Raw genomic sequence first — 19,994 nt, 5'->3', positions numbered from 1 at the left:
AATTAAATCTGCGTCATTTATGGTTATAAAAGAGCCCTAATGACAGCAGTAAATCAGAGATGCATTATTTCATTTTGTATTTTTGTGATTCTGGCCTCTTTGTGGTTCAGGTTGCTATGTTGCTGCCTAGCGTGTGTGTAAATACAGACGTGCTAACAACTTTCATTTAGGTACAAACATGGAAATCGTGCTATAATGTCCACATACACTATGCGATCAAAAGTATCCATACACCTGGCTGAAAATGACTTACAAGCTCGTGGCGCCCTTCATCGGTAATGCTGGAATTCAGTATAGTGTTGGCCCACCATTAGTCTTGATGACAGGTTCCACTCTCGCAGGCATACGTTCAGTCAGGTGATGGAAGGTTTCTTGGAGAATGGCAGCCCATTATTCACGGAGTGCTGTACTGAGGAGAGGTATCGATGTCGGTTGGTGAGGTCTGGCATGAAGTTGGCGCATCCCAAAGGTGTGCAATATGATCCAGGTCAGGACTCTGTGCAGGCCAGTCCATTACAGGGATGTTACTGTCGTGTAACTACTCCGCCACAGGCCGTGCATTATGAATAGGTGCTCGATCGTGTCGGAAGATGCAGTCGCCATTCCCGAATTGCTCTTCAGCAGTGGCAAACAAGAAGGTGCTTAAAACATCAATGTGTGCCGTGATAGTGCCACGCAAAACAACAAGAGGTGCACACACGACCACACCAGAACACCACCGCCTCCGAATTTTATTGTTGACACTACACACACTGGCAGATGAGGTTCACCGGTCATTCGCCATACCCACACTCTGCCATCGGATCGCCACATTGTGTACCGTCATTCGTCACTCAACACAATGGTTTTCCACTGTTCAGTCGTCCAATGTTTACGCTTCTTACACCTAGCGAGGCGTCCTTCGGCATTTACCGGCATGATATGTGGCTTCTGAGCAGCCACTCGACTACGAAATCTAAGTTTTCTCATCTCCTGCCTAACTCTCACAGTGTTTTTAGTGGATCCTAATGCAGTTTGGAATTTCTGTGTGATGGTCTGGATAGCTGTCTGCCTATTACACATTACGACCGTCTTCAACTGTCGCCGGTATCTGTCAGTCCGCAGACAAGGTTGGCCTGTACGGTTTCGCGCTGTTCGTGTCCCTTCACGTTTCCACTTCACTATCACATCGGAAACAGTGGACCAAGGGATGTTTAGGAGTGTGGAAATCTCGCGTACAGACGTATGAGACAAATGAGACTCAGTCATCTGACCACGTTCGAAGTCCGTGAGTTCCGCGGAGCGCCCCATTCCGCTCTCTCACGATGTCTAATGGTTACTGAGATCGCTGATGTGGAGTACCTGACAGTAGGTGGCAGCACAATGCACCTAATATAAAAAACGTATGTTTTGGGATGTGTCCGGATACTTTTGATCACATAGTGTAGCACTGGAAAGAACAGATACCTTCATATATAAGAGAGTTGAAACTTTAATAGAGGAAACTATTTATTTACAGCTCGTACAAAATAGATACGTGTTTCAAAGTTTTACTGACCTTCAGAGTAGTCACCAGCATTGTGTATAACCCATTTATAGTGATGTGGAAGTCGTAGGATACTCTTAGCAGTGCCAGTTCTGTTGACAGTTCGAGCGGCGTGGTCTATTGCCGGACGAATTTGTAGCAGTTCTGAAGCGAATGCTGTGAAGTGTTTCCTTCAGTTTAGAAATCGAGTTGAACTAACGAGGGCTTAGGTCAGTGGAGTGCAGTAGGTGGTATAGCACTTAGCAACCCCAACAGTCAAGCAAATCATTAACAGCTTGCACTGTACGTGCTCGAGTATTGTCCTGCAAAATTATGGTCAGGTCCGGCAGAAAGTGTCATCACTTCTGCCTCTGTGCTGTTCATTTTTGGAACACAACCTACGACCAACTATTTCATCGCTGCGCGTCGGAATTCTCACCTCCGTCGCAAAGGCGTCAAGAGAAGATGTTAGGTATAGGTAAAGGGAGGTGTGACGACCTCCCCATCACGTGACACACTCACGGTGTCGTTGGGTAGAATTTTGGTGAAACGTGTTGCCAGTGTGACATCACTGGCCCACCTTACTAAGCTTTGACCCTCCTTTTCTTCTTTTTTCTCTTTTCTTTTTTACACACTCCAACACCTTGCAGTTTGAATTGTCGGCAAGCCAGAGGATAAGGTCGCAGGTCGCCACGTTTTTGCACCATTACAGAGGAAGGGTGTGGGCGTCTTCAGGCCAAAGTTCTAACTTCTGCCTTGCAGTGAGAGAAAACGATAGACTTTCAAAAAGTGACCCTTTAATTTCCTTGCGCATATATGTATCTAACTAGTGCCAAAGCGATACGTTTCATTCCGTTTTAAGCACAATTAAGTAAAATAATAACTATCGTTCCCGGTTTTTGACTTGACGTAGACCATCTTCAGATGCAGCAATACAGAAGGAATTTCTTGTGATTGAAACCATCTAAATCGTTTAATATATTTCTTTATGTATTACATAATTTCAACTACTGTCATCATCGGATCAAAGCTTTGAACATGTAAAACAAGATTCGTTGTCAGAATCAATAAAACCTGTGCCTAAATGGCGCTTCTAATCTTATAGAACATTTTTTAAGTATTTGTTTATTTGCTTCGTGAATTTCCCACCCTGATTATGCATAGGTTTTATTGATACTGACGCCATACCTCGATCTGATGAAACGACGTAGTAAATAAAGATATACGGGGTGAGTCACCTAACGTTACCGCTGGATATATTTCGTAAACCACATCAAATACTGAGGAACCGATTCCACAGACCGAACGTCAGGAGAGGGAATAGTGTAATTGTTTAATACAAACCATACAAAAATGCACGGAAGTATGTTTTTTAACACAAACCTACATTTTTTTTAAATGGAACCACGTTATTTTTGTTGGCACATCTGAACATATAAACAAATACGTAATCAGTGCCGTTTGTTGCATTGTAAAATGTTAATTACATCCGGAGATATTGTAACCTAAAGTTGACGCTTGAAACCTCCGACGTTCAGTTGCGTGTTGTAACAAACACCGGCCACGGTCGGCGAGCAGCATCTGCAGGGACATGTTTACGATGACGACCGTGTTTACGAGTGTGGCTGTAGTGCACTGTTGTGGTTTGGTCTAGCTGTCGCAGTGTCCGCATGTAGCGCTTGCTGCTATTGTTATTCTGCATTCGCCTTCGCACGCAGACCAACTGTAGTACACCGTGTTACCAGACGTCTGTGGTAGTGTAGTGTTGTAGGAACTGTGACCATGGTGTATTCGAACTCTGAAAAGGCGGAGATGATACTCATCTATGGCGAGTGTCGACGAAATGCAGCTGAAGCCTGCAGGGTGTATGCAGAAGGGTACCCGGACAGAGAGCATCCAACGTGCCGCACATTGCAAAACATCTACCGCCAACTGTATGCAACAAGTATGGTCGTAGCACGCAAACGGGTCCGTAACAGGCCCGTCACAGGAGAAGCGGGTGCAGTTGGTGTGTTAGCTGCTGTTGCCATGAACCCACACATGAGTACACGGGACATTGCGAGAGCCGGTGGACTGAGTCAAAGTAGTGTCGTGCGCATACTGCATCGTCACCGCTTTCACCCGTTTCATGTGTCGCTACATCAGCAATTACATAGTGATGACTTTAATCATCGAGTGCAATTCTGTCAATGGGCATTAACAGAGAATGCGTTGCAGTTCTACCTGTTTACCGATGAAGCGGGTTTCACAAACCACGGGACAGTGAATCCACGGAACATGCATTACTGGTGCGTGGACAATCCTCGCTGGCTCAGACAGGTAGAGCAACAGCGACCGTGGACTGTAAATGTATGGTGCCGAATCATGGGCGACCACCTCATTGGTCCTTACTTCATTGCAGGGGCCCAAACAGCTGCAACATACATCGCATTTCTACAGAATGATCTGCCAACGTTGCTCGAAAATGTCCCACTGGAAACGCGTCGACGTATGTGGTATCAGCATGATGGTGCGCCTGCACATTCCGCAATTAACACTGGGCTGACCCTTGACAGGATGTTCGACGGGCGTTTCATAGGACGTGGAGGACGCATAAATTGCCCAGCCCGTTCTCCTGATCTTACACCTCTGGACTTCTTTCTGTGGGGTACGTTAAAGGAGAATGTGTACCGTGATGTGCCTACAACCCCAGAGGATATGAAACAACGTATTGTGGCAGCCTGCGGCGACATTACACCAGATGTACTGCGGCGTGTACGACATTCATTGCGCCAGAGATTGCAATTCATGTGGACGTAATGTGCTGTTCCAGTCTCTTCTGTACCTAAGGGTCCATCACCGTTCCCTTTGGATCCCTACGTAATTTGGTGCTCTCCGATACACACGATCGAACAGCGGAGGAGTGGTACTCAAGCGTCAACTTTAGGTTACAATATCTCCGGATGTAATTAACATTTTACAATGCAACAAACGGCACTGGTTACGTATTTGTTTATATGTTCAGATGTGCTAACAAAACTAACGGGGTTCCATTTAAAAAAACGTAGGTTTGTGTTAAAAAAAATACCGTGCTTTTTTTATGGTTTGTATTAACCAATTACACTAGCCCCTCTCCTCACATTCGGTCTGTGGAATCGATTCGTCAGTATTTGATGTGGTTTACGAAATACATCCAGCGGTAATGTTAGGTGACTCACCCTGTATATTAAGCGATCTAAACGGTTTTATTCGCAAAATAATTACAGTGATTTTGGATCCATACTGGATATTTATTTCCTTTGTTAATAAATGGGAAAAGAAAAAGATAAATTTCAAATAAAAGCTCAAAGACTGTAAAGTTTATGTCAGTTCTCTTTGTTATTAATGTAAAGTAAAATCAAAGCACACATTGTTTCTCAAGAGACAGGATTCTTTTTCTCTGATGTTAACAGTTATTTAAAAACTTTGCCATGTTGTCTACATAAACAATCTTTTCAATCTTAATAATAATTGAAAATATTATCCGCACAAACCAAAAAGTATGCGTCTTGTTTACGTTTATTATTGTGCGTCTTCCAGACTTCGACCAACGGTGCAGATTCCATAATGTATTTACAAAGTATGTCAGTGGGTGTGTTCATTACATCAAAACAAGAAAAAAGACCCCTATACACATGTACCAGAATCAGTCGTTATTGTGTTATTAATGAATCGACAGTCTAACAATGTCTTTTTGACTATTGGCTGGAATTGAGCGAAGAAATTCTCTACAATTTGTCTATTTTTCAAGCAAAATATTTCCTCTTTCAGGAGAGCTAAAGATGTTGACGCTTCCTGACATCATCCGTAAGAAAAGAGACGGGGAGGAACTCTCCGATGAGGAGATAAAGGAGTTTCTAAACATGGCGGTCGATGGGAGAGCAGAAGACTGTCAAATAGGTATGTTATGAAATTGATTTATTCCTGCAGGTAAGTAGAGCACACGCATTTTTCTTGGCTTCTGGACAGAGATGGAGCGAGGGCGTGGCGAGTAGGCTCCTGTCAAGGTCCCAGGCACAGAGGGGAGCAAAAACTGGACAAAAATAAAAAAAACAAGAAAGGTTGTTTAGGAATCATCTGGGAGAGGCGCATGAGTTCTGAACAACTCGTTTTCTTACCTTCTGTCTACGGTAAGAAGTCTTTCCCCGCGACTGTAAACACGCACTGTTGTCAGAAAGTCATATAGGAAGCATCGTGAATAAACGATTATTACCGAACACACGTCTATCGCTGATGTGGTTTATGTGGCAACAGTGCGTCTAGTTCACACAGTTACTGCCTACACCACTCGATCGTGTTCACCCGTGGACTTCTTGCTGCTACCTTTGTAGGATAAGAAAGGACGAGGAGCGGGCGCTGACATAAAAACACAATTTGACCAAAGGCGTTCGATTTCTGCCGATTTATCACCGACTAAGTACTGGAGTGAGACAGTTTGAGCTTAAATGGCTCAAAGTATTTCATAGAATAATAAGTGGAAAGGAAAACAGATATCACACACATCACACCATTTCATTTGGCTTTAATCTTCTACAAGCAAACCGCCCTATCTAAGACCTCTGTATCTTATCTTGCAGCCTATTTTGGTGCTAAACATAGCAGAGATATGATAAAGCGGAAGTAGTTAATGATACAGCTATGTTCAAGTTCCAAGTGAAGCAGCTGATTAAGAGTATTGACACAGTTTCTCATGTGGATGTTTTGAAGGTTTCTTCAAAGCTTTGAGGATATTTATGACAATGTCCGTCACTACAGCATCATGTGAATTAGTACCAGCAAATTAATGATGATAAAAACTAGTTAAGGTCGAGCATGGACGAAGGCAAACAATGAAATTTTGCTACCTTATCTTTCGAATTCGACACAGCTGCTCAACTGGACTTCAAAGATATAATCAATGAGTTTGCAAGGAAATGCAAAGTAAACTTAGAGTACAAGTAAAATTCCTGCAAAGACATATTTTTTCGGCTCCTGATTACAGTCCTTTTTCTTTTATTTCCAGTTATTAATTCATGCACTGTCAACAATATATGAGGAACCAACATGATTTTTATGTGTTGTACAACATAATAAAATTAATATCCAGTATATGCCAAAAACAATAAGATATATATTTTATTTTACTTTTGATTTTTTTAAAGTTTATACAGCTTGTGTGTTACTTACTGGAATGGTACACATAATTTGATATGGGAATAGCTGAACATTCAGTTCATTAAAGTTTTTTCAGTCATGCACACTTTTCTTAAGCCTAAATAAAAATTATAAAATTTTCTAAATCTGTGTAAAAAAATTGCAGAAACGGTAGTTTTATGGACAGGACCACCTTGGCAGTTCTGCCAAGGGCACAGGATATTTTCAGTATGTCTCTGTCCCTCGGTTCCTCATAGCATGGGTCTTTTCAATTAATCGAATTATAAGTGCAAAGGTGGGTTGAGGGGATCCGAGTTCGGCCCACACATAGATGTCGCCTGGGGAAGAACGAATTAGAGGGAGCAAGCGCATGCTATTAGCTGACACTTTCTTGAGTGCTGCATTCCCTACCTCTGAAACGGCAGGAGTCAGAAGATAATGAGCCAGTAATATTTTTCGTCCACATTAGTGATGGACAAAACCATTCTTTCCAGGGATCAGATAAGAACCACTCACTCACAGGACGGAACAAGCTCTTTTCCATTGCTCCAACAGAAGCATTTTCCACTTGTTCCCTTCCTTTCACTGTTACTGCAGGGTGTGCTGCTTATACACTACTGGCCATTAAATTTGCTACACCACGAAGATGACGTGCTACAGACGCGAAATTTAACCGACAGGAAGAAGATGCTGTGATATGCAAATGATTAGCTTTTCAGAGCATTCACACAAGGTTGGCGCCGCTGGCGACACCTACAACGTGCTGACATGAGGAACGTTTCCAGCCGATACACAAACAGCAGTTGACCGGCGTTACCTGGTGAAACGTTGTTGTAATGCCTCGTGTAAGGAGGAGAAATGCGTACCATCACGTTTCCGACTTTTAGAAAGGTCGGATTGTAGCCAATCGCGATTGCGGTTTATCGTATCGCGACACTGCTGCTCGCGTTGATCGAGATTCACTGACTGTTAGCAGAATATGGGAACGGTGGGTTCAGTAGGGTAATACGGGACGCCGTGCTGGATCCCAACGGCCTCGTATCACTAGCAGTCGAGATGACAGGTATCTTATACGCATGGCTGTAACGGATAGTGCAGCCACGTCTCGATCCCTGAGTCAACAGATGGGGACGTTTGCAAGACAACAACCATCTGGATACAGAAAATGTTCGACTGCTGCCCCGGTCAGCACATTCTCCAGATCTCTCACCAATTGAAAACGTCTGGTCAATGGTGGCCGAGCAACTGGCTCGTCACAATACGCCAGTCACTACTCTTGATGAACTGTGGATCGTGTTGAAGCTGCATGGGCAGCTGTACCTGTATACGCCATCCAAGCTCTGTTTGACTCAATGCCCAAGCGTATCGAGGCCGTTATTACGGCCAGAGGTGGTTGTTCTGGGTACTGATTTCCAAGGATCTATGCACCCAAATTGCGTGAAAATGTAATCACATGTTAGTTCTAGTATAATATATTTGTCCAATGAATACCCGTTTATCATTTGCATTTCTTCTTGGTGTAGCATTTTTGATGGCCAGTAGTGTATAAAACTGATTCTATAGGGCAATAAAGTTTTGATAGTTTATTTGTATAATTTTACACGTTTGTGTAATTTGACACAGATAAACAACAAATAATTACACGTAATATCGGGTTAGCACAAAATCGTATGTTAAGACCTTTTCAACATACGTATGTCACTGCTGTACCACTTTTGGCATATCTGTACAGGTGTGAAGTGTCCGTTACACAGAGACGGTACGTTACGATGTTTTATTGGTGAAGAAATGCTGACCAAAAACATAGTTTGATGACATCAGGACCCTTACAATCACCTTAGAATCCTTGCCATGTGTTCACTGCATCATATAACACTACATTTACGTCGTGAGACCGGATATTACGCGCATATTTTATGTTCATAACTGCACTAACTTTGAACCTCTGGATCTCTGCAACGAGTAATGATATCGAAATAAGTTCCAAAGTTCCCCGAGGACACCATCTTACGAACATGTAAAAATTTCGACGCTCTGCCACGATCAGAAATTATAGAAGCGCCTAGCCCCAAAATTCGTAGTTTCAGTACCCAAAAATTTTGGTCTTTCCGGTGCATTTTGATAACGGATACAGATTTTCAAAAACGGGAGAATGGTGATTCTAGATAAATGTCTAAGGAATACTGAGCCACTTGCTGCGATTATACACTCCTGGAAATTGAAATAAGAACACCGTGAATTCATTGTCCCAGGAAGGGGAAACTTTATTGACACATTCCTGGGGTCAGATACATCACATGATCACACTGACAGAACCACAGGCACATAGACACAGGCAACAGAGCATGCACAATGTCGGCACTAGTACAGTGTATATCCACCTTTCGCAGCAATGCAGGCTGCTATTCTCCCATGGAGACGATCGTAGAGATGCTGGATGTAGTCCTGTGGAACGGCTTGCCATGCCATTTCCACCTGGCGAGTCAGTTGGACCAGAGTTCGTGCTGGACGTGCAGACCGCGTGAGACGATGCTTCATCCAGTCCCAAACATGCTCAATGGGGGACAGATCCGGAGATCTTGCTGGCCAGGGTAGTTGACTTACACCTTCTAGAGCACGTTGGGTGGCACGGGATACATGCGGACGTGCATTGTCCTGTTGGAACAGCAAGTTCCCTTGCCGGTCTAGGAATGGTAGAACGATGGGTTCGATGACGGTTTGGATGTACCGTGCACTATTCAGTGTCCCCTCGACGATCACCAGTGGTGTACGGCCAGTGTAGGAGATCGCTTCCCACACCATGATGCCGGGTGTTGGCCCTGTGTGCCTCGGTCGTATGCAGTCCTGATTGTGGCGCTCACCTGCACGGCGCCAAACACGCATACGACCATCATTGGCACCAAGGCAGAAGCGACTCTCATCGCTGAAGACGACACGTCTCCATTCGTCCCTCCATTCACGCCTGTCGCGACACCACTGGAGGCGGGCTGCACGATGTTGGGGCGTGAGCGGAAGACGCCTAACGGTGTGCGGGACCGTAGCCCAGCTTCATGGAGACGGTTGCGAACGGTCCTCGCCAATACCCCAGGAGCAACAGTGTCCCTAATTTGCTGGGAAGTGGCGGTGCGGTCCCCTACGGCACTGCGTAGGATCCTACGGTCTTGGCGTGCATCCGTGCGTCGCTGCGGTCCGGTCCCAGGTCGACGGGCACGTGCACCTTCCGCCGACCACTGGCGACAACATCGATGTACTGTGGAGACCTCACGCCCCACGTGTTGAGCAATTCGGCGGTACGTCCACCCGGCCTCCCGCATGCCCACTATACGCCCTCGCTCAAAGTCCGTCAACTGCACATACGGTTCACGTCCACGCTGTCGCGGCATGCTACCAGTGTTAAAGACTGCGATGGAGCTCCGTATGCCACGGCAAACTGGCTGACACTGACGGCGGCGGTGCACAAATGCTGCGCAGCTAGCGCCATTCGACGGCCAACACCGCGGTTCCTGGTGTGTCCGCTGTGCCGTGCGTGTGATCATTGCTTGTACAGCCCTCTCGCAGTGTCCGGAGCAAGTATGGTGGGACTGACACACCGGTGTCAATGTGTTCTTTTTTCCATTTCCAGGAGTGTATTTAGATAGCTGAACCCACGGTGCAAAAACTGTTAAAACCAGCTTTTTCGCTTTTCTGCATAAATGCGGTAACTTTGAACTTCGGGATCTCGTTAACACATAATGTATCGAGAAAAAGTTTCTGCTTTTCCTTAGAATATCATTTTAAAAACATAATGGCAAAAATTTCGATGGTTTGGTATGAATAGAAGTTAAAGAAGTGACCATCTACGTAGCTGGTACTCAAAAATTATTGTTTATCGGGGTATTCTCAGGAACCGACGGTGAATAAATGGCGCGTTTATAAGGTGCGGAAGGTCCACTCTAGACCACGCCTAATGCAAAACGACCTACCGATTTGCTCAGTTTGTCTGGGGTGGAGGAAGTGTGTAATGTTTAAATTCTGGCCCTGTACTGTATGATCAGTACTGTATGACCGTTCTTCCGATTGGTGTACAAGCGTTCGATAGGCTAAGGGGTATCCCATATGTCTGTGATTGATAAACCAGAAGATATGACCCCTGAAAAATCGCATTTTCGCGAGAGGCTTTTTTTACAACGCCTTTTCCTGCTGCAATATGATACGTCTTCTGTTCCAGACTCGTGTCATCTTTTACACTAAAGGCATCTTCAGTGAATGTTTTTTGGAATAATACAGTTTTCTTTTTACATTTGATATTTATTCGTACACTGCTCGACAATTTTTGAAGCACCTGGAAGAGAAGGAGGAAACGAAATGAAGCTTCAGAGGTTAGGAGGGCATGTGATGTTATGTCATGATTATAAAATCGAGTGAAATTAACAAAGAAATTTGCGTGATGCCACTCCATTGATTGCCTCTTCGTCTCTGTTGAAAAATGATGGAGCCATGTTTCATCACCTGTCACAATTCTTCTAAGAAATTCATCTCCACCATTCTCGTACTGTTCCAAAAGTTCGCTGCATACCGTTTTCCTTGTTTCGTTGTGAGCCACTGTCAACATCATGGGAACCCACCTGGCACAAACCTTTTTTAACGCCGACACTTTTAGTATTCTGCAAACACTTCCTTCCCCTATCCCAACGTAGCGTGACAAGTCGTTCACTGTGATGCGTCTGTCAGCAGTCACCAGTTCGTTAACTCTCTGCACATTGTCTGGAGTGTGTGCAGTACGAGGCCTGCCGCTGCGAGGACAATCCTCAATATTGCCGTGCCCGCTTTCATCACGTAACCTGCTTGCCCGCCGACTAACTGTGCTGAGATCGACAGTAACATCTCCGTACACCTTTTTCAACATCTTGCTGATGTTTCCCACTGGCTCGTTTTCACAGCACAGGAATTCTATGACAGCATGTTGCTTCTGACGAACGTCAAGTGTAGCAGCCATCTTGAAGACATGCTGTGGCGGCGCCACTCACGGGAACAGGTTGAACTAAGTTTGAAAATAAGCGGGAATGATGTATCTGCACACTGTAAAACTTTCACACATGCAGAATGAAAACTGTATTTTTACAATAATAGTGTGCATTTCTTTTGGAGTGACCCTTATAGATAAGGGTCAGGTGTGTGGTCCAGGATTAATATCCTGCCTGAGTACCTTTACTAAAAGGTTAGGTGCCTTATAGGATGGAATACAGGACTTTCTCTTAGTAGAACTAGCAAGCTCCATCTTAGGACGGATTGGCTTGAGCTTCCCAGGTAGATCAGGTAGAGCGAACAGGGAGAGCAGTCCTTTTCAGTGTGCATCGGAGAGAAACAACAAATATGAAAGGAGAAGAAATCACAGTCCCTTGTCGAAGAATTACAGATTGCCGCAAGCAGTCTGGAGTACCAAACAACAGAGATCCGCCTTCACAGCATTTGCGACAACCGAGGTCGGGGCCAAGGACGTCTTAATCAGCGGCACGTGTGTGCTGATAACACCAGAATTCAAACCTTAGGTTTGCACGAGACGTAAACACGGCGCCGCCACCTGACGGACAAACGCGGTGAGTGAATCACAGCGTAATACGGAAACGAAGTCTACGGCTTCGAAAAAGGACGAAAAAACATCTGATATGAATCTGGAAGGTAGTAATTCCGAGAGTTTTTGACGTAAAAAAAAATGAACTTAGACAATTCTTAGACCTAGCATTGTAGCATTCGAACTAACTGCATGCCAAAGGCGTAGTGTGCTGCATAAAAAGTGCTCGCACTATCTTCCCAATTGCTACATGGCTACGCGGGACATCTGTTGCTCTCATCAACTCTTGAACAGCTTCTCAAGACTGGTATTGCAATGTGACAACACGTCTCGCCCATTCTCACTTAATTTCGGCCCTTTCTGACTACTGTTGTTGTTGTTGTGGTCGTCAGTCCTGAGACTGGTTTGATGCAGCTCTCCATGCTACTCTATCCTGTGCTAGCTTCTTCATCTCCCAGTGCCTACTGCAGCCTACATCCTTCTGAATCTGCTTAGTGTATTCAGCTCTTGGTCTCCCTCTACGATTTTTACCCTCCACCCTGCCCTCCAGTGCTAAATTGGTGATCCCTTGATGCCTCGGAACATGTCCTACCAACTGATCCCTTCTTCTAGTCAAGTTGTGCCACAAACTCCTCTTCTCCCCAATTCTATTCAATACCTCCTCATTAGTTATGTGATCTACCCATCTAATCTTCAGCATTCTTTTGTAGCACCATATTTCGAAAGCTTCTATTCTCTTCTTGTCGAAACTATTTATCGTCCGTGTTTCACGAAATAATAAATACTTTTCTTCATCCAGAACCCGTTTTGTGTCATAGTTCTCCTATAAAATTCCCTTCACATCTGCCCCAGTTGCTGTCAAATCGCGTACGAGTCGTTTACTTCGAGCTGCAGGAACAATTCTCGCATTAAGAAATGTCTTCGTTTAAACCAGCGCCTGTGCTACTACGCAAGTGTTATATTACAGCAACAGTAGGAAAAAGTTGTTTATCACAATTCCATCAACCAATGTTGTTTCGTAGGTCTTCAGAAAAAGAGAAGAAGTGTATCAAACACAAACTATTATCTAACTTTCTACAGTTTTAGTTATTTAAGGAGAAAATCAAAACTGTTGTATCACGTCCTGCAGCATATGGCATGTGGTTGGGCTGCTTTCCGCGTGTAAAAAAAAATGGCTCTGAGCGCTATGGGACTTAACTGCTGAGGTCATCAGTCCCCTAGGACTTAGAGCTACTTAAACCTGACTAACCTAAGGACATCACACACATCCATGCCCGAGGCAGGATTCGAACGTGCGACCGCAGCGGTGCGCGGTTCCAGACTGTAGCGCCTAGAACAACATTTACCCTACACATACGAGGCAGAAGATATTGTACTACTCCACCGTGAATGCAGCGAAAAAAAAAAAGTTGCTAGTATGTCCATATGTCATCCTTGTTAAATGTGACCAACATAAAAAGTGGTGGGATAGATCTGATTTCAAGCGTAAACAGAAATTGGTAGTCTTAGCTACCTGACATTAAGATAACACATATCTTTTTTGACTAATTGAACGGCTATCTTTAACACGATTAGGGGTACTGCTTCTTTTTTAATGTGCTCTAGAAAGAAAGACAAACTTTCACCACCCACCAAAGCGTTGATGACTTGTCTGTAGGCACTATAAAGCATGACCGCCACCCATATTTAGCACTATTGCACAGTATAGCTAAGTCCACAGCCACAGCAAAAGAACGAGTTCCATCTATTTGCTGCGTGATTCGTCCTATCACGTGACACCCCCATCAAACGCATAGGACACGTGTTTTGTCGACAACGTGATCAACTCGCGTACCAAAACTGCTAGCTAAGCTACCCACTGTAGACGGTCTTCCAGATGTGTAGGGTAATTTTTTTCTCCCCCAGATTACTTGATTTACCCACATTCTGCGTTGGATTAAGGCGCGTCCTGCATCTACAAATGCGTCAACAACAAATCTTACCGCATACTTGTAAATTAATATAGAAAGAGACTGTACAACATCAAAATATCACACAGTCAGCCAGCTATATACTAAGTGCATTTCTGAATACGTTGTGACCCTGCCTGTCTCTTTAATTCGACAGCCACGCCATACATGGTACGTGCGTATCAATGTTTCTCCGCGATCTCAGTCTGGCGCAGAGATAGTGATTGTGACTCTGTCCTAGGGGGCTTGTGGTACGGGAAAAAATGGTTGTTAAGCGGCGCGCAGAAAGGACGGCGAGGACTTCGGTTTGTATCCGTTTGGTATGAGGGCTGAGAGGTGACGTAGCGATGCTGATATGGGTGGCCGTTTTCCGTTTTCCTCTACGGAGCCGCGGCTGACTAGAGTGTATGAGGTATGGCATGCGCCAAACAGCTGTGAAGCGTGGAGCCTTCTCAGTCGAATGCGCCATATCTGGTGTCTGTAGAAAAATCATTGTGGCTGTGGCCTTTGTTTGGGTAAAAAAATGATTCAGTTGGCTCTGAGCACTACGGGACTTAACATCTGAGGTCATCAGTCCCTAGAACTTAGAACTTCTTAAACCTAACTAACCTAAGGACAACACACACATCCATGCCCGAGGCAGGATTCGAACCTGCAACCGTAGCGGTCGCGCGGTTCTGGACTGAAGCGCCTAGAACCGCTCGGTCACAGCGGCCGGCCTTGTTTGGGTAAGAGCTGTTATTTTGTTTTGCCGGAAAATGATAAATGCAATAATAGAGCAACGAATTCTCGTGAAGTTTCACATGAAACTTGGAAAAACTGCTACCGAAACATTCTGTTACTAAAAGAAGTGCAAGGCGAAGTCCATCGCCTGCGCGAGTCTTTGACTGGTTCAAGCGTCTCCAAGATGGCCGAAAAGGCATTGAAGATTTCTCACGTTCGGGACGCCCTTCAAAATGAAAAATGGATGAAAATATCGAAAAAATGGATAATCTGATTCGGTCTGACCATCGGCTGAGTTTTCTATCGATTGCTTAAACTATAGGAATTGACGAAGAATGCAAGAAGCAAATTTTAAATAAACAGTTGAACATGAGAAAAGTGTGTGCGAAACTGGTGTCGAACGAAAAGGAGCTCGTGAAAATGGTTATGCTGGCTCTTTGAATACCATCGAAAATGATCCGAATTTCTTGGAAAGAGTGATAACATGTGACGAATCTTGGTTTTCACTAATGATCTAGAAACAAAGCACCAGTCCATGCACTGGAAGGGGACAAATTAAACGACAGCGAAAGAGCTCGATATAGCAAATTAAGATTCAAAGCGATAACGATCGGGTTTTTTTTTCGACATTCATGGGATTATGCACTGGATTCCTGAGGGTCTAACTATTAATAAACATTTCTTCAGTGAGGTACTTGCTCATCTCCGTGAGAAAATAAGTCATTGGTTCTGCATCATACCGTGTTGTCTGTTGAGAGGATTCTAGCGAACTACAGCATCCCATTGTCAGACCAACCATCTTATTCGTCTAACGTACCACAATGTGACCTTTATCTATTCTCAAAGGCCAAATCTATATTAAAAGTAACGATATTTCAGTCTACTGAAGCAGTGAACTCGTTGCTTTATAGCCACACCTATACCGGTGGGGGCGGGGGGGAGGGGGGGGGGGAGCAATAACGGCCGGCATTGCTTTGGTGTACTACTTGTGACACGAGGTGTGCGTGCCTCTCTATGAAATATAATCAGTTCGTACCACTGTGTTCTTCTCTCGTACATTCCTTCATTGTTGTCTTGACTTCTGCTGTGAACAATCTTTTCTGTCTGTGATTATTACAAGTTGAGTTATTTCATATTTCTTCCGCCTGTGTGTAGCTGGCACCCAAAGTGCGCCGCGAGCCCGCTCGCGTAGTGAATGGAGGCACGCCCGCTCGAGGGTTAATACCGAGACTGTATTCTCGTCGTGTCTGTCTGCAGTGGAATGAATGGTGAATATCTTTGCGCTCTGTCTAGAAGTGCTGTTTTCTGCAAAACTACGAATTGTGTTCTGTAGTGACAGTGACATTCACCTTATATGCTCCAAAGGTTTTTACTCCCAGTGGGTAGAATAAAGTCTGCTAGAAGTTTGGCCTCAGTTGCGCGCTGCTTAGCATTGATCTGCAAACTCAGCTTCTAGTGTAACAATGTCTTAAAGCAAGATGTTTTTCCCATAGCTCTATCATCGAAAACTGTTATTACACTACTGGCCATTAACATTGCTACACCACGAAGATGACGTGCTACAGACTCGAAATTTAACCGACAGGAAGAAGATGCTGTGATATGCAAATGATTGGCTTTTCAGAGCATTCACACACGGTTTGCGCCGGTGGCGACACCTACAGCGTGCTGACATGAGGAAGCTTTCCAACCGATTTCTCACACACAAACAGAAGTTGACCGGCGTTGCCGGGTGAAACGTTGTTGTGATTCCTCGTGTAAGGAGGAGAAATGCGTACCATCACGTTTCCGATTTTGATAAAGGTCGGATTGTAGCCTGTCGCGATTCTGGTTTATCGTATCGCGACATTGCTGCTCGCGTTGTTCGAGATCCAATGACTGTTAGCAACGGCCTCGTATCAGTAGTAGTCGAGATGACAGGCATCTTATCCTCATGGCTGTAACGGATCGTGCAGCCACGTCTCAGTCGCTGAGTCAACAGATGGGGACGTTTGCAAGACAACAACCATATGCACTAACAGTTCGACGACGTTTGCAGCAGCATGGACTATCAGCTCGGAGACTATGGCTGCAGTTACCCTTGACGCTGCATCACAGACAGGAGAGCCTGCGATGGTGTACTCAACGACGAACCTGGGTGCACGAATGGCAAAACGTCATTTTTTCGGATGAATCCAGGTTCTGTTTACAGCATCATGATGCTCTCATCCGTGTTTGGCGACATCTCGGTGAACGCACATTGGAAGCGTGTATTCATCATCGCCATACTGGCGTGTCACCCGGCGTGATGGTATGGATTGCCATTGGTTACACGTCTCGGTCACCTCTTGTTCGCATTGCCGGCACTTTAAACAGTGTACGTTACATTTCAGATGCGTTACGCCCCGTGGCTCTACTCTTCATTCGATCCCTGCGAAACCCTACATTTCAGCGGGATAATGCACGACCGCATGTTGCAGGTCCTGTACGGGCCTTTCTGGATACAGAAAATGTTCGACTGCTGCCCTGGCCAGCACATTCTCCTGATCTCTCACCAATTGAAAACGTCTGGTCAATGGTGGCCGAGCAACTGGCTCGTCACAATACGCCAGTCACTACTCTTGATAAACTGTGGTAACGTGTTGAAGCTGCATGGGCAGCTGCACCTGTTCATGCCATCCAAGCTCTGTTTTACTCAATGCCCAGGCGTATCAAGGCCGTTATTATGGCCAGAGGTGGTTGTTCTGGGTACTGATTTCTCAGGATCTATGCACCCAAATTGCGTGAAAATGTAATCACATATCAGTTCTAGTATGTTTCTCCATTGAATACCCGTTTATCATCTGCTTTTCTTCTTGGTGTAGCAATTTTAATGGCCAGTAGTGTAGTTCAAGTCTGAGATTCAGATATAATTTAAGCAGGATGTGCCTGCCGTGATGTGTAATCTAACCCTAGGTCTCTGTCTCTTTTAGAAGCCCGTTTATTACTGTGTTCTCCAGCGTTATTAGTGCAGAGCGTAGAGGTACTGGTGGGTGGCACCACCGCCAACCAAAAATAAAAACATCGAAACTAACCCAGTGCGACCCAGCCAGTGCCAGAACAAGGAAGGTTGTTGTGCACACTCCGTTTGTATGATAGCAAGTGTATTTCAGTTTTATGAATTGTTTTGTCGACGTTGTGATTCTTCGTAAGTTTTGTTTTATTACAAGCGATTTTCTTAGGTTTTTCTGGTTAAAATCATTATATGAAAGTTTCTGCCTTGAAGTATTTAATGGACGCCTACGATTCGTCCTTTAGCTGTTACAGACGTATTTTCTTTTATATGTCACTGCCTACTACTATAATCTGGATAAATAAATTCAGTACCTCAGTTCCTTAAAACTTATGAGGGTTTTAGCCCGTGTTTATGTTAACTGCTTTTGTGGGCAGAAGCCTATTAACTGTATCACGGTTTGGGCAGGTGCCCGGTAAAATTTTGAAAAGTTCTTGCTCAACTGTAAGACAACTGTCACTGAATTAAGGGCAGTTCCCTTCCAACTTCAGAGTTGCTTGCTACTACGAATATTTGACGATCTCCTTTAGAATATTATTTGTTTGATCCTGAGGGAGTGTACCTGTGTTGGTGTTACTTGTTCATGTGGGCAGAAAGCCGCTGACTTTGTCCAACAATTTGGGACAGCTGCCCAGTGAAAGTTTGTTATTTTTAAAAGATGTTGTTCAGGTATTGGATTATGATTCTGATTACTGAAAGGGCATGGCCCGTCAAAGGTTTCTGAATGCTAAGTTAAATGTTTGAGGGAAGAGACCAGGTAACTTACTTTAAAACTTTTTTTTTACGTTACTCAAATTCTAGATGGGCTCGTGTCTCTTAAGATTTTAAAATTTAAATTAAAAAAAATGGAAGAGGAAGAGTATTTTTTTCTTTTTAAATGTTTAAGTGATTAAATGTATTGCAAATAGTGTGTCTATTCAAGTACTAATGGATGAAAAAACTAGTACATAATAATTGTTGTGTTAGTGAAAATTGTTTTTTTTTTATTTTTTTTCATAAAAGCTTAGTGGTTTTCCATTTAAGTATCTTTGTATCGAAACAAATCTGCTCTATGGTTAATCCCCTACCATCAGTTTCAGTAAGCACAGAAATGTCGTAAGCGTTGATGACATTTATCACATACCACACGCGGCTGGCACATGTCTTGATGCAGAACGCTCTTGTTTCAATTTAGCGACATGCAAATCACATAAACCATAAGTACCATGACACTTGTATGAAAACTAAATCTGTTGTTCGAATCAGAAAGCCTTCTATATGCGGTCCCCTGAACTGTAAGCACTTATTGAATACCTGAAGACATTGCATAGGTGCTGCTGGTGGTTACGCAACATGCATTTCCTGTAGTACCCTATACATGGTTAGTAGTCAACAAACAGTGGACATCTTTTAAACGTTTTTCACAAGTCAGGGTGGAAATTATATATTATCTGGATATTAATAGCAGATTTGTCAGTCGGATGTTGAATCTTAATAATACTGTGGCAACAGCAACCTATTCCTCTCTAGCACTGTACAGTTAGTGTGGCGTAACTTTTTCCTTAGACATAGCTTGATTCCCTCTGCGCAGTGTCATTTGTTACAGGGCAGTCATTTTGAGTAACTTAAACTATAATAGAAATGTGTACTAAAAGCTGCTTTAATCACCGATACATTCTTCTTCTATGGTGTGTCTCTCTACACAGGTGACAACTAAAATAATTCAGCATTAACGAATTCATCTTAAAACTCTACCATTTATAGCGTACAGTATCTAATGCTCTGGAGGACGCTGATATAGTATTCTTATGGATACAGAAGGCTTTGTTCATGACACTATACAATGATCAACCTCACATGAATAAGTTGCAGCTTATACACGTTAATAAAGGATCCTGGAATATCTCGCACAATACATCCATCCAGTCGTCTATGCACACTTTAACACATACCTATAGCACACTGCAGTCAGTCAGCAATAGACATGATCATGATAAAGTTTGGAAGGTAGGAGACGAGGTACTGGCAGAAGTAAAAGCTGTGAGGACTGGATGTGAGTTGTGCTTGGGTAGCTCAGTTGGTAGAGCACTTGCCCGCGAAAGGCAA

The 19,994-nt window shown here is 44.0% G+C and overlaps 1 protein-coding gene across 1 annotated transcript in view; it reads left to right on the top strand.

Annotated features, from left to right (window-relative positions):
• LOC124622158 (thymidine phosphorylase-like) overlaps window positions 1–19,994 on the top strand; it is a 186,297-nt gene that overhangs the window by 16,982 nt on the left and 149,321 nt on the right. The window contains exon 2 of the mRNA XM_047147798.1: window positions 5,294–5,422. Within this exon, the coding sequence (XP_047003754.1) occupies window positions 5,305–5,422 (118 nt within the window). The 5' untranslated portion in view covers window positions 5,294–5,304. The remainder of the gene's footprint in view (window positions 1–5,293; window positions 5,423–19,994) is intronic.

The sequence above is a fragment of the Schistocerca americana genome, chromosome 7 (genome assembly GCF_021461395.2).
Source record: "Schistocerca americana isolate TAMUIC-IGC-003095 chromosome 7, iqSchAmer2.1, whole genome shotgun sequence".
Lineage (NCBI taxonomy): Eukaryota > Metazoa > Arthropoda > Insecta > Orthoptera > Acrididae > Schistocerca > Schistocerca americana.
The sequence above is the reverse complement of the archived record's forward strand: the minus strand, read 5'-3'. Positions and strand labels throughout refer to the sequence as shown.